Source organism: Rhinolophus hipposideros, assembly GCF_964194185.1.
Source record: "Rhinolophus hipposideros genome assembly, chromosome: X".
Taxonomy (NCBI): domain Eukaryota; kingdom Metazoa; phylum Chordata; class Mammalia; order Chiroptera; family Rhinolophidae; genus Rhinolophus; species Rhinolophus hipposideros.
Window position 1 is genome coordinate 124,095,187 of NC_138046.1, and position 13,831 is coordinate 124,109,017.

At 43.9% G+C, this 13,831-nt stretch overlaps 1 protein-coding gene across 3 annotated transcripts in view; it reads right to left on the reverse strand.

Annotated features, from left to right (window-relative positions):
- Positions 1–13,831, reverse strand: part of STS (steroid sulfatase) — a 141,874-nt gene that overhangs the window by 13,297 nt on the left and 114,746 nt on the right. For all 3 annotated transcript variants that reach the window (XM_081041989.1, XM_081041990.1, XM_081041991.1), the window contains one exon: positions 6,873–7,032. In XM_081041989.1, coding sequence (XP_080898115.1) covers positions 6,873–7,032 — 160 coding nt within the window. The remainder of the gene's footprint in view (positions 1–6,872; positions 7,033–13,831) is intronic.

Here is a 13,831-nt window from a genome sequence, read left to right on the forward strand (position 1 = left end):
GAGGGCACCCGTGGCCATATCGCCCTTGACCTGAAACACCCTGACTTCTGAGTTGTCTTTCCAACAAAGGAGAGTGTGACACAGCTGCACAGTTGTGATGAGGTAAGCAATACAAAACACACCAAAAATTAATTAATTAATTGAAAAATAAAACACAGAAACGAAAAAGAGGAAGAAACAAAGCAGAAAAAAACAAAAGAAAAAAGAAAACACAAGGAAAAACACTAACTGACTTGTGTTGGGTGCCATATACAATGCAGGGAGGCCTGCTCTCCTCTCATATGACTCACTGAACCATTCAAACAGCACCATGAATGGGGACCATCATCATCCCATGATGATTGGATGAGGAAACAGAGGCCAGAAAACATCGGTAACTTATCCAAGGTCATGTGACTACTCAGAGCCAATGAGATTGAAACCCCCCTGATTAAGCATTCCATGCTTTCCACTGCTGTCTCCACGGCTTCTCTAAACCCTATTTTCTGTCCATTGCCTTGGCAAAGACAAAGCTTTATTCGCAAACTACACATCTGTTGACAATAAGAATACCCAACAATTTAAAATTAAACAACAACAAAAAAGATAAGTTGGATTGATTAGACTTCAATGAAATCTGAATGAGTTCATTGCCAAATAATAATGATAATGCTATTAAGCACCCTAGGAATGGAATGCACCCACATATAAGTACAGCTGACCCTTGAACAATGTGGGTTTGAACTGTGTGGGTCCACTTATATGCAGATTTTTTTGTCAATTGACCCTCACAGTTCAATGGACCAAATTTCCAGAGTCTGCCTTCAATGTCGACCAAATTAAGTTATCCTTGTATTTTCAACTGTGTGGGAGGTTGGCACCCTTAACCCCTGTGGTGTTTGAGGGTCAAATTACGTCTCTTCTACTACGGGGTATCTAACTGGGTCAAGAAGAGGTTCTTTCCGGATTGTAAACAACAATTATATCCAACTGGTGATGAGCAACGTAAGGTTGTTTAGAGTTTGAAGAAAGGGAGGAACACCTAACACTTTGTTTTGAGTTAAACAGACATCAACAGCCACTAGAGGAATTGAAGTCACTGAGACCAGGCAGCCAGTGCTATTGAAACAAGGCAGAGAGCTACACTGGAAAGAGTTAGGATTTGAGGATTTTTCCTTTGATGAACAACATATCCCTGTCATCCCCTAGCATGAGGAATTTGGAAACCAGCAGTTTCCCTTGGTTATATAACTTGGGTAAGCATTCTTGAAAGATCCTATGTCTCTTGAGATTTTTTTTTTCCTATTTTTGCGGTTTATTTCAGTGTCACTAAAAACCCCATAACGTAATTATAGCCTTGTTGCTTAGCGTTCTCTGGCCTCAAACCTTGTGATTAATCATGTGTTGCGCAGATGTCTGTGGACTGAAAACGTTCCATTATCATAAGTTAAAAATAAGAACAAAAGACAGGCTTGGCTCCCGTCCCATGCCTGCATTCCTGTTTGCCACACAAGGAAGGGAAAGGAACAAGGTAGATGGACAGTTCTATTCAGAAGCAGCGCACTCTCCGAAACACGATTTCTAACCTGAAATGGTACTTATTGTGCCTCGTTCCTTTCAAATTCCTTCCAAGAAAGACTCAGTCTCTAATAATGCGTCATCCTCAACAGGGTGGGAAGAAAGGAACAGGTGAGAAGGGAAGAGTGCAGATATCAGTGACAGCCTGAGAGGTCCCAGTTCAATGACATGAAGGGTGGATATGGGACAGAGGGTTCTGGCTCATCTCCCCACGTTTTCCCCACAGGAAGAGAGGGCTTCCCCATGACCACGCAAAAGCAAGAATGAATCTACATTTTGTGGACATCATGTCTACCTCTATTTTTTGAAGCTGTGGTTTTTGTTGTTGTTGCTGCTGTTTTTTGTGTGTGTGTTTTTTTTGTTTTTGTTTTTGTCATATGCCAACAAAACACAACACTTTATTTAAGAACCCAGGAGATGGAACTGCTTTCTTCAGATTAGTCTTTGATACCTAGGCTGGGTCGTGATACTATAAAGGGGATTTAATTTAACAAATCAGACTCTAAGAGTCAAAATTTTGTTCTCTTTCCTAAAAACAAAATATTTTTTTAAAAAAATAAGGTGTTTTTTTTTAAAAGCAAAGTCTATTCTGCAAACTTCTTTTTCTTCAAATGCAGAGATAGAGCTCTCTCTTTTTGACATCCTACACTTAACTTGCTTTTCCCTATAAGCAGGCAATAAAATCAAGCTACTATGGAAAGCCACCGTTGAACAGCGCTCAAGAAATATGGGCTGTCAAAGAGAGGCTCATTTCTGCTGTGAAAAATTGGAAGTGACCCTCTGGAGCCAAACTTTTCAATGGTGTTGAAGCTATCAAAATACATGGGACTGTTTCTAGCTGCACATGCAAGTGGCAATAACTGGGAGATGGCACATCCCTTGACCTTGCCAGTATGGAAATGTTTTTATCATGTTGTGATTTGTGCAAGAGGAGCCCAGCCACTTTCAGAGAGACACAAGAGATCCTGTTTTCTAAGCGGATGGTCTGACTGACAGTTTCTGCAAACACATTCAAGTCATACCTGGTTTGCACAATCACAGCTACAAAACTGCACAAGCTCCTGCACAAGGTCTGCTCGATTCTGTGAAAACATGTGTTCATTTGAGATTTGCTTTTAATTTCGAGTGGGGAGATGAACCCTTTGGGGTTCTTCACTCATGATGATGCTAGCAATAATAACAATTGGTCTCCGAATTCCAGAGCCTGGGTAGGACTTTTATGTAACTGCAAACAGCGTGTTTTGGGGACTTTCCTTGGGTTGCAGTGAGTTCCATGAATGTGCTCTTTCTCTCTCTCTCTCTCTCAGCTCTGAACCAGTGACCTCATCTCCCTGGAATGTCCTTCCTACCTGCCTTTTCCTGGCCCATTCTCAGGAGGATTTGGGGATCACAGAAGAAGGGAAAGGTTTGGGAGAGACACAGAAGAGAAAGCTTTGGGGACTGACAGAGACATCAACTTGGGGTACAATGTTTGTGTTACTTGTGTGATATTCCAAATAAAGTGAGGTTTTTTTCAATGTAGAAAATAATAGGAAAGGACATATTTTTAGGAGAAAAGTATGTATGTCTTTAATAAACTAAAGGCAATCCCGAGTGTGCAGAAAGTCTTTTTTGTAATGAAAAAAAGAAAAGGTTCCATTCCTCAACATCAAACATGCCACCATATTGGAATATAAAGCAAGTTACAAGTAGTTGCATGCACGTGAACAGTTTCATTGTTTATTCTGCAAAACAGAAGTGAACTAGATATAGCTCACGGACTGTTTTATCTGCAGTGCTCTACTGAAGAGGTCTATACATCTAACTATATGTCAAGAAGATTTACTGGGAGAACTAAGTGACTTTCCTTTTCTTCATTAGACAAAAGTCACATTGAACATTAAAGCACTGATTTTTATTTTCCTAGCTTGGAAAAAAAATGGAATCAAACTTAATTTTATTTTAATTATGGAAGAAGAGACCTCATTATTTGAAACTCTAGAATTTGACTCTTGAGGATGTCATGACTTCCTTCCTTCCCCTCCCAGCTGAATGGGCTATGGCCAGAATTTAGATGTTTTTCCAAAGGTCTGACCAACTATGGCATGTTGCAATTGTTTGCATGGTCACAGACTATGATAATATTTCATCTGCTTGCGAAGATGAGACTGACAGTTTTTCATTTAATTAATCCATATACATGCTTCCTTTCTATAAGTCCCTGTTGCCTATCTTTTATATCACATACACACAAAAAGGTCCCCTTCCATTCATGTCCACAGTCAGCTTATTTGGAGACACAGGGAGAATGATTTTTCTAAATACGCCCAGGGTTCTTTTGATAAACCCTGCCAGAGAATACAACCAAATCGCTCAAGTACACAGGAGGGGGAAATTCACTACAGAGATAAATCTGACAGTCACCCCACAGGGTTGAATTAGAGAATTATTCTCACAGCAGCATTAAGACTCTGCAAAGATCTCTTCCGTGTACTTCCAGACCATTGCTCTTTTTACCTATGGCAAACCCTGCACTGGAGCTCTGATGAGTCAGGTATCCACTGGACACAAAACACTTCTTGAGAATTACAAGTCTGCACTGGAAAGCTAGGAGTCTTCTAAAAAGAAATCCTCATGCTCCGACAAAACACGCACCTTGAAAGTATGCATGAAACAACATGGGTCCAACCCTCTAAGTACATTTTTTCTCCTGAGAAACAAATTTAATTTTGCTCAAGCAAGCAATCAGGAGAGTTGACGTCCACCAATATTAGTGGGGAAAAAGTTAAGGCTATTTTCTAAAGAGTAGCTATCTGTGTATCAAATCTGTAGATGGATATACAGATATTATCTAGATGCTTTTATTGAAAAGTTTTGATGAGATCTTCCATTATAGCAACATTTTCCATGAAAGGGCAATAATAACATTTTTGAGCAGGAGCTCTCAACCTTAGTGCTACTGACATTTGGGGCTGGGTCATTCTCGGTGGGGGGCCGTCCTGTGCATTGTAGGACGGTTAGCAGCGTCTCTGGGCTCCACCCATGAGCTGCCAGTAGCTCCCTGAGTCAAGACCATCAAACACGTCCATCAAACACGTCTCCAGACATTGATAAATGGTTCCTTGGGGAAATGGTCACCCCATCCGAGTACCAACTCTTTAGATGTTCAAAGTCTCCAGCATAGATACATAAGGATGTTTCTGGACATGGTCGGTAACATGATTCAAACAAAAGAGTGTGTGATGATTATATTTCCATGGGAATTCCAAGCAGATTTCTGCTTTTTTATCTGGGCTCTCCCTAGAATAATGACAGCATTTTATGGAACCTTGGACCTCAACCCAGAAGCAACATCACCAGGTTGACTTAGGTCAACAGGCATCACAAAGAATCTTGAATCTTGAGGATGGTTTTTAATGATGACACTGGCTCACACACAAAATTCTGGGGTCTGCCTACGACGGAGGCCACTTCCTTCTCCAGCCTCAGACTGAGTGGGTAGTAGCTGCCAGCCACGGAATTTCCCCTTATGTATGTTCCTCTTTGCCTCAACTTTTTCCTTCCCTCACCTTTCCCCAATTAGTTGGAGAACCATTGAAAGGTAATTGTAAAAGCAAAGCATCGTGATGGTTTTTCATATTACGAGCCAGGAGAGAAAAATGTTAATTAACGAAATTACCTGAGTTACTTAAGGAAGTACATGAAGATTTATTCCAAGGGTAAGAATGAGGGCCAATGAGTAGATGAAATTGGGAGTGAGATTTTCTGGCTCTCTCTAAGACTTCTGATGAGTTACCGCTGCCAACTTTTCTGCCTGTCACTAGGCAGAAAAAGAATAGTTTGACTAGAGTCGATCTTAAAAGTCCCCTTCAGCCCTCACATTTTATGATTCTATGATCACAGATGAATATTAAATGGGGAAGCAGAAAAAACCATTCTCATGTACGTCTTCCCTCGCAATGTGGTTGGAGACTCGTGCATTCTCTGTATCATATTCTACAGGCTCTCTTGCTTTTCATCCTCATAGCGACCCTAGAAGGTCAGTGCTATGACTGAACCCATTGTCCAGACAAGGCATCAAGTGAGTTCGATACTTCTGAACCCAAGCAGGACGACTCTAGGATCTCCACAGCACCAGCTGCTCTCCATGCGTGCTCCACAGACCCACCCAAAACCCAGGAACCTTTTCAGGAGGCTAATGAGGTCAAAACCATTTCCACAATAACACAGAATGTTATGTGACTTCTGCACCCCCATTTATGAAGTATACAGTACACGGTCTGAGTGCCTATATGGCCGGCGATGAAATCCTCATGTGGTCAGCCGAGGGAATGTGTGTGGGGGTGCCCTTGTGTTTGAAAGTTGTTTTTCAGGTTTGATTGCTAGTCTGGTAAGTATTGATAGACAGGGCCCCCATAAACAAAAGATCTCTGGGTTCCTCGATCATTAAAGTGTGTACATGGGTACCATCACGTTGGAAAATAGCTGAACTCTACAAGGCTGCTTTTCTCGTGTGTGTGTGTGTGTGTGTGTGTGTGTGTGTGTGTGTCTTGGTCGGGGGAGGGCAGCGGTATAGCTAAAGCAGAAATCTGAAAACAATAAGTAAAAACATAAACAATGCAAGAAGCTTGCAAACTCCGGGAGATGAACAAACCTCTCCCCGGTCTTAGCTTCCATCTCTGGGTTCCCCTTTCTTTCCTCTTCCTTCCACTGGCAGCTGAATTTAAACAAGATTTGCCTGTGTGACATTCGAATGCCTGCCACCAAACTAATGAAAACAATTAATCAGCGTGCTTCACATAAAACTCTTCAGATTGGTAATAACACTTAAGAAGAAACCATCGGCAATGTCACAGGAAGTTGTATTTAAATGTAAGAGAACGACGTTTCATTTAGAACTTGCTAAATGAAGACATGCTGCGAAACGGGGCACTTAAGTGAGGAGCCAGATGCCTTTCTCTGTTGCAGCTGAGAGCTACTGAGTGGGGCCAAAAGGAAAGGTGTGGGGTGAGGCCTGGGAGGTTCAAGGGGCATTTCCCCAGCTGCCTTTCGGCCGCCTATGATGGCCACTGATGGCAAACACAGGATCACGGAATGCCGGAAGAGGAAGGGCATTTCGACACTACCCATGTGCATGGGTGCACGGGAGTTTATTTCCTTCTGGGACAATGGGATTGACAGAGGGGTTTTGATGTTGGCCGACCCACCAGTGAGTCCCATAACTGGACGGGGATCCCGACAGCCACTGAAGGAAGCATGGCATTGTGCCACAAAGCAGCACACGCTCGATAGCGACCTCTGAACAACACAACACAAGCATGGCGGAATCACGGTACCTGTCTTCGGGCAGTGGGGACCCGGCCAGCTTGACCACCGTAGGAAAGATGTCCATGTTAGTCGTTGGTTCATGGATCTGCAGCCCTGCCTGGAGAACTCCCGGCCATCGAAGGAGTCCTGGCACCCGGATACCTCCTTCCCAGTTGTTTGCTTTTCCCCCTAAAATGCCAAAGGAGAGGCAACAGGGAGGTTTAACTCTTCTCAGGGGTTACTTTAGCAATCACTTCCAGACACGCAACGTGCCGATTTGAAAGAACCAGGTGCTCCCATTCCATGGATTCAATGAGAATTTCACGAGCAATCCAGGATGCGTTGTGGTGAAGAAAACATGGGGAAGGCGGTCCTACTGTGTGTGACACAGGGCCAGAGTGGCCTGGTGGGCATGAGCAATGACTTTGTAACAGGGGGACTCAGGTCTCACTACAAGAAAGGACTAGTAGCAATGCTTTTGGAGTCAGAGTGTTCAAATTCTATTTCTAGTTTTTACCAGCTGTCATAGACAAGATAATGGCACCCCAACGTAATGGCAATCCACATCCAAATGCTCCAAACCTGGGGATACGGTACCTTCAAAGGCAAAAGGAGAGCTTATCGTGGATTCTCTGAGTGGGTCCAAGATAATCACAAGTGTCCTGTCATGCGGGGCATCCGGCGGGGTCTCTCCTCCCGCTCCCCCCATAAGAACGCAGGACATGGTGAGGCCAAAAAGGAACACCCACGGAGCCGTAAGTAGGGGAGTCAAACCAACATATTCTCGCTGGCAGCTGGGCTGGAGACACAGGAAGCAGGATCTACACAATCTGCCTAACAGCAGTCCGCGCTTGCCAGCCACCATCTTCTTGCTAGCCCCCATTTTTCTGCTAGCATAGCCACAGCCGTTATATTAGTGGCCAATGGCTTATGGGTTACAGCTGACGGCCAACTAGCCACAGCTGTTGGCCCTCTGATCACAGTTGATGGCCATTTACTACCCGAGCCAGCACCTTTCTATGTGAGGCTGAGAGCCTGGAAACTGTTTTTTGGGGCTTTGTCCCCACATGTCCTTATAAAGAAAAGAGGGAGAAGAATGGGGACAGGAGAAGCAGGGGTTGTAGCCAGGGAGATTGGAAGAGGACAGGCTGATGGCTTTGGAGGTGGAGTAAGGTGCCTAAGGCAAGGCACACAGGTGCCTTGATATGCTGGAAAGGGCAAGAAAAAGGATTCTTTCCCTAGAACCTTCAGAAAGGAACACAGCTCTGCTGATATCTTGATTTTAGCCCAAGGGGACTCATTTTAGACATCTGAACTCCAGAACTAGGGTTTCCAGGTGGGAATACCCGCCCCTTCTCAGGAATTTTTTTCGCTTTCCCATTCCCAAATCCTGAGAAAAGTTGGTCGGAAAATCGAGAAAATTGATTCCTTGAACTCAGGTGGTTTGTAGTATCGACCTTTAATTTGTGGAAACGATTCATTGTGGAGAACATCTCAGGATTTGGGAACAGGAAAGCGAAAAATATTCCTGAGAACGGGCGGGAATTCCCACCTGGAAACCCTATCCAGAACTCTAAGATACTCAGTTTGTGTTGGTTTTGAGCCACCAAATTTGTGGTACTTCGTTACAGCAGCCATGGGAAAAGCAAACACCAGCTCTGTACCCTTTGGCAAATGGATCAGCTATGCTGTGCCTTATATTCTCCACATGTTAGGTGTGAGCGTGCCTTGGGAATTTCCCCAGGTGCCAAGTCTAGTGCCTGATAGAGGGAAGGAACACAGAACATGGCTCTTATTTTATTACCGGCATAGCTCTGACTATTAACTGAGGAAATGAGCTTTGTATATAGGAGTCCATTTGAACACAACTACATAGACCATGAAAAATCCAGTCTTTCCGTTTCGAATTAACATTTATATAAATGCATATATGTGAATATAAAGTATGGTCTGAAACACACAATATTACAGACCATGGACTCATGTACACACACACACACACACACACACACACACACACACACACACGGTACACAGTGCCACAGAAATTCACGGGAACATCCAGATTCAAATATCAGGGATCTTTCCTGCTGTGGGGACTTTGCTGAGACCCCTGACCTCCAGATGGTACAAGAACAGTCTGTGAGAGACTTTTCTTACCCCCAGAAGTTAGCACACTGCCTGACATGTTTTAAGAAATAATTTCTGATGAAAAACATACATAAAAAAAAAATACTTGAGCTTGGAGTGGAAGGAGAAATAATTTAGCTAGATGGAGAGGGAGATGGGACAACATGGTTGCCTTGGAAATCCAATGATTGGCAATTGACTGGATGTCAGAGCTGTCTCTTGTATTTTTGGCTTGTGTGATTCGGAAGATACAGATTCCCTTAGGAATGAGACCTGTGTTTGGTCGGCATGTGGGGAGGTGTATGAGAATTTACTATAAGAAGAGAGGAAGGTCAAGGAGCAAGCCTGGAGGAACATAAAAGGTGAGATGGAAGGTGATGATGTGATGAGAGTGATTGGGGGAATGAGAAGAAACTGGGAGAGAAGATTCAGGGAAAGGCATGGTGAGTAGAGATGAATGCTGCTAAGAAGAGAACGACTCAAAGGGTCCATAGTATTAATTACGCATGTGATGCCAATAAGTGCATTTTCAGTGGAGGGGGGATGGAGGGCAGAGGCCAGCCAGAGGGAAGGATGGTGGAAGGTGAGAAACTTCTCAGATTCTTTCGTGAAATGTGCCTATGCAGGGAGGCAGGCTGGGAAGTGGGATTGTTTGGAGTGTAATTAATTCTCTTGAATAAACTTTAACAGAGAAGTAGTTAAGATACAAAGGATAATTGAGAATGTCAAATTTCTGAGAGGGTCTAGATATATAAAGACATGTGGATATTTTCCTGGAGGGCTGTGCCTTCCTAGAAAGGCCTGTATATGTGTCAGAGGCTTTACAGAACTCAGTGTTTTGGCAAGAACGTGAGGGAAATGGTGCATTTACACGACCTGAGCTGGTAGTAGGATCCCGATAGACAAGATAGAATTAGGAAAGTGTGGACACAGAGCCAGGAGTCCAGTTTCCAGGCTCTCGGCCTCATGTGGAAAGGTGCTGGCTCGAGTAGTAAATGGCCACCAACTGTGATTGGATGGCCATCAGCTGTGGCTAGTTGGCCATCAGCTATAACCAGTGAGCCACTGGCCACTAATATAAGTGCTGTGGCTACACTAGCAGCTAATGGGGGCTAGCAAGAAGATGGTGGCTGAGCTGGCAAGAGCGGATTGCAGTTAGCAACTGAGGTTGGTTGGTTGGCAGAGAAGCAGACGGCAGGTTGCAGATCGTGTGACTCCTGCTGCCTGTGTCTCCAGCCCAGCTGCCTGCAAGAATATAGTAGTATGACTCCCCTGCCTATGGCTCCGTGGGTGTTCCTTTTTGGCCTACCATGTCCTGCATTCTTATGTGGGGAGCAGGACCAGAGACCCTGCAGGCTGCCCCACACGACAAATGGCGCAGCGAGCAGGGTACAGTGCCAACCAAAGCTCTCCAAACGACAGTGGACAGTTTGTGCGTATGAACACTCAGTCTCAGGAAGACCAGGAGGAGCAGCTGCTGGAGAGCTGGAGCCCCGTGGAGGGGTGGGAAGATGTGGACGGTTCCCCAACCAGCATAAGCCGGAGAAAGCGAAGGTTGTTGCCGCCCTGTGGGCTGGGAAGTGCTTGCTGAGGCAGCCCGGATGAAGGACTTGTAGTCCCAGGAGGAAACGCTTGCTGAGTCCTCCGTGGGAGATGAGGGTAAGGTCAAGGTTGTCCCTCACCCCCAGGACAGCCCTGGCGAATGACAATGGACTATGGGAAATTGCCTTCCATCCCTAATTCAGTGGACCACCTGACTGTTTGGGAACATACCACCATGTGGTGGGACTGGCGGATGTTTGCTTTTGTGTCTCGACCGGCCGCCATGCAGACTATGTGAGAAATACTGGCTGTGCCCAGGAATAGCTGGCTGTGCTCAGAAAGACTGGTGGTACCTTGAGAACCCTGGCTGAGCCCAGGAAGTCTGGTAATATCTAGTGGATATTAGTAACACCTGGCACTTACTAGGCGCACTTACAAACACTTCACCTGAATTGACTTTTTAATCACCACAACAGTCCTCCATGATATGCCTGTAATGACAAGTCTGTTATCCCCCGATTCTAAAGATGGGAAACTGATACACCGTCACTCCTAATTTTTTCTTGTTCCCACTACCCAGCCCTTTCCTTATAATGGCTTTGGGAAATATTCTTCACCTCCAATTTCAACTAATACCCAAATAGCAATGACTTTCTCTCTCTCTCTCTCTCTCTCTCTATATATATATATATATATATGTGTGTGTGTGTGTGTGTGTGTACCAAGGGTGCCAAAAAAATGTATGCACAGGGACACTTTGCTCAAGCAGGAATTCGCTGTCATCAGAAGTGTCTGGACGCTGATGGAAACCACTTTGAGCACCTCTTGTCATTGCAGAAGTCACACGGGACTTGTATTCATGTTTTGCTATTGGTATATATTGAGTATTACAATGTTAATACAGCTTTTCCCTTACTTAAAGTGTGCATACATTTTGTGGCACCCTCTGTATGTATGTGTGTGTATATATATATATATATATATATATATATATATATACACACACACGTATTTAAATATTTAAATTTTATATAAAATATAAATATATTTGTTTTAAATTTTAAATATATATAAATTCAATAGAAATACTTAAATGTATATTAAATAATTATATATATATTTAAATTTGCATACATAAATTTATATATAAATGAAGTTATATATAAATATATATTTAAACTTACACATAAACATATGCATAAATGTGTATTTAAATAAATTTACATATCTAAATAAAAACTATATATAATAAATAAATTTATATACACACACACATATCTATATATAAATTTGTTCCTGCTGGACATAGGCACTTGAACGTTGGGGACCCATTACCCACGTCACCTGACGTCCCTTATTTACACTCTCATCTCTGACAATACCGAGCTGCTTTTTTTTGGCTCACCGTAAGCATTTCACTGCTGCCTAGAATCAATTTCCCACCTTTCCTCTCTTACCCAACACTCCAAAACTTCTGCCTGCAGATGGTCAGTCCCTGTGAGGGTCTCGGAGTCCCCAGGTGGAGTTCACTACCGTTAACCATTCCTTCTCGAGAGTGTCTTTCCTGGTTTATGACTTTCAAATGACCTTTTTAGATTCAATCTCAACAACAGAATAAAAGCCACTAGAGGGAGCACCCCTGGAATTTTTGGGCTTCATGCCCGAGAAGCTAACCCCATGCCTGCCACATTGTGCATTCTCAATGTATGAAATGCTTGCCAGTCGAATGAAGCTGAATAAGTGACCTGATAAATGAGGACAATGTGTGATCTTTCAAAGGTGAAAAGGCTGAGGGATGTCTCCCGGCTCACTAAGTACCCATGCAAGCAAGACGGGCAGCTTTACCCAATCCTCGGAAGTTGATAAAAGTGCTTGCCAAAAGCTGAGGCTAGAGCCTCAACATAACCACCGTCTAATAAATGATCAAAGCCTCTTTCTGTTATTTCTTTTTTCTTTCAACAGAAGTATCCATTGCTCTCCAACACCTGTATTATCGCATGAGAGAAAGAGAGGCCAAAATCAGTGACTCTCAGAAGCTACTCATAAGAGATATGGCGTCCAGCCAATCAGTTGCCGTCACAGTTGGCACTTAAGGCAGAGGAGACATGCCAGTGCCTTATATGCAGCCATCAGGGGATGGGAAACATTTCTCTGCATGTGGAGAAAGTCCACAGTCCTGAACACTCAGGAAAATATGACTTCCACCCCACCATGGTTCTGCAGAGCCTGCCTATAGAGCTAATCCATCCATTCTGCTGCCATTTACTGCTCTCCTTCAGGCAGAGCAAAAGGGAAGTGGGGGCAAAGCCTCCTTCAAGGTGAACTTCACTTTGAGAGGAATGGAAATGATGCCAGTGCTAGATGTTTAACTCTTCTCTTCCGAGACTATGGGAACTTTTCTGCTCTGAGGAAGACGCAGAAAACTCTAAACTCTACTGTAAGAAAATCTTAGGGAAGTTATTCTGGTCTCAGTTCAGGAAGGATATTTTAGGATGGGGGTGGGGGAACGGCAGAAAACTCAGGTAGAGTACCAGGAGACAGAAGGAAGAGAAATTTAGGAAACGTTCACTATTCATTAGCAAGTATTTATGGAACACCTACTGCGTAGTTATTTTAGGTACGGAGACAGACTGGGAATAAAGCACCCAGCATTTCTGCACCGACGGGACTTACGTTATAAGACAGGAGACAGTCTATGAGCAAATTAAATTAATAAACAGGTAAAATATCGGGTGGGCAAAGAATTCAAATAAGTTGGCGTCATGAGTCCCTGTGCTGGGAGGGGACAAGAATTTGGGGTTTGGTGGACAGGGGAGATCTTACAGAGGTAAAGAGTGATGGGTGGATGAAATCCTTGCAAAGGTCAGGTGATGACCTTTCCAACAGAGGACACTGCCCATGGGAAGGCCCCAAGGTGGCGGCAAGAGTTGAGGTGTTGGGGCACCTGAGGAAAATGAAACAGTACGAGGTGACGGTAGGACAGCGTGCAGTCGAGTTGCAGACTGCATTTTATCCCGAGTGGAAGAGGATAGAGTGTTTTCAGAAAGGAATAAGTTGGAGGCACGGATTGGCGTGGTATGTCTACAAGCCATGTGATGGATGCCAGGGGTTGCCAGCCACCCCAAAACCTGGGGGAGACGAAGAAGGGCCATCCTCTAGATACTTCAGGGCAGCACGGCCCTGCCGACATTCTGCTTTCAGAGTTCTGGTTTCCAGAGCTGAGATAAAAATGTCCTGTTGTTTTAAGCCACCAGTTTGTGGTACTTTATGAGCAGCCCAGGAAACTCCATACAGTACACTGCGTGTATGTTTATTC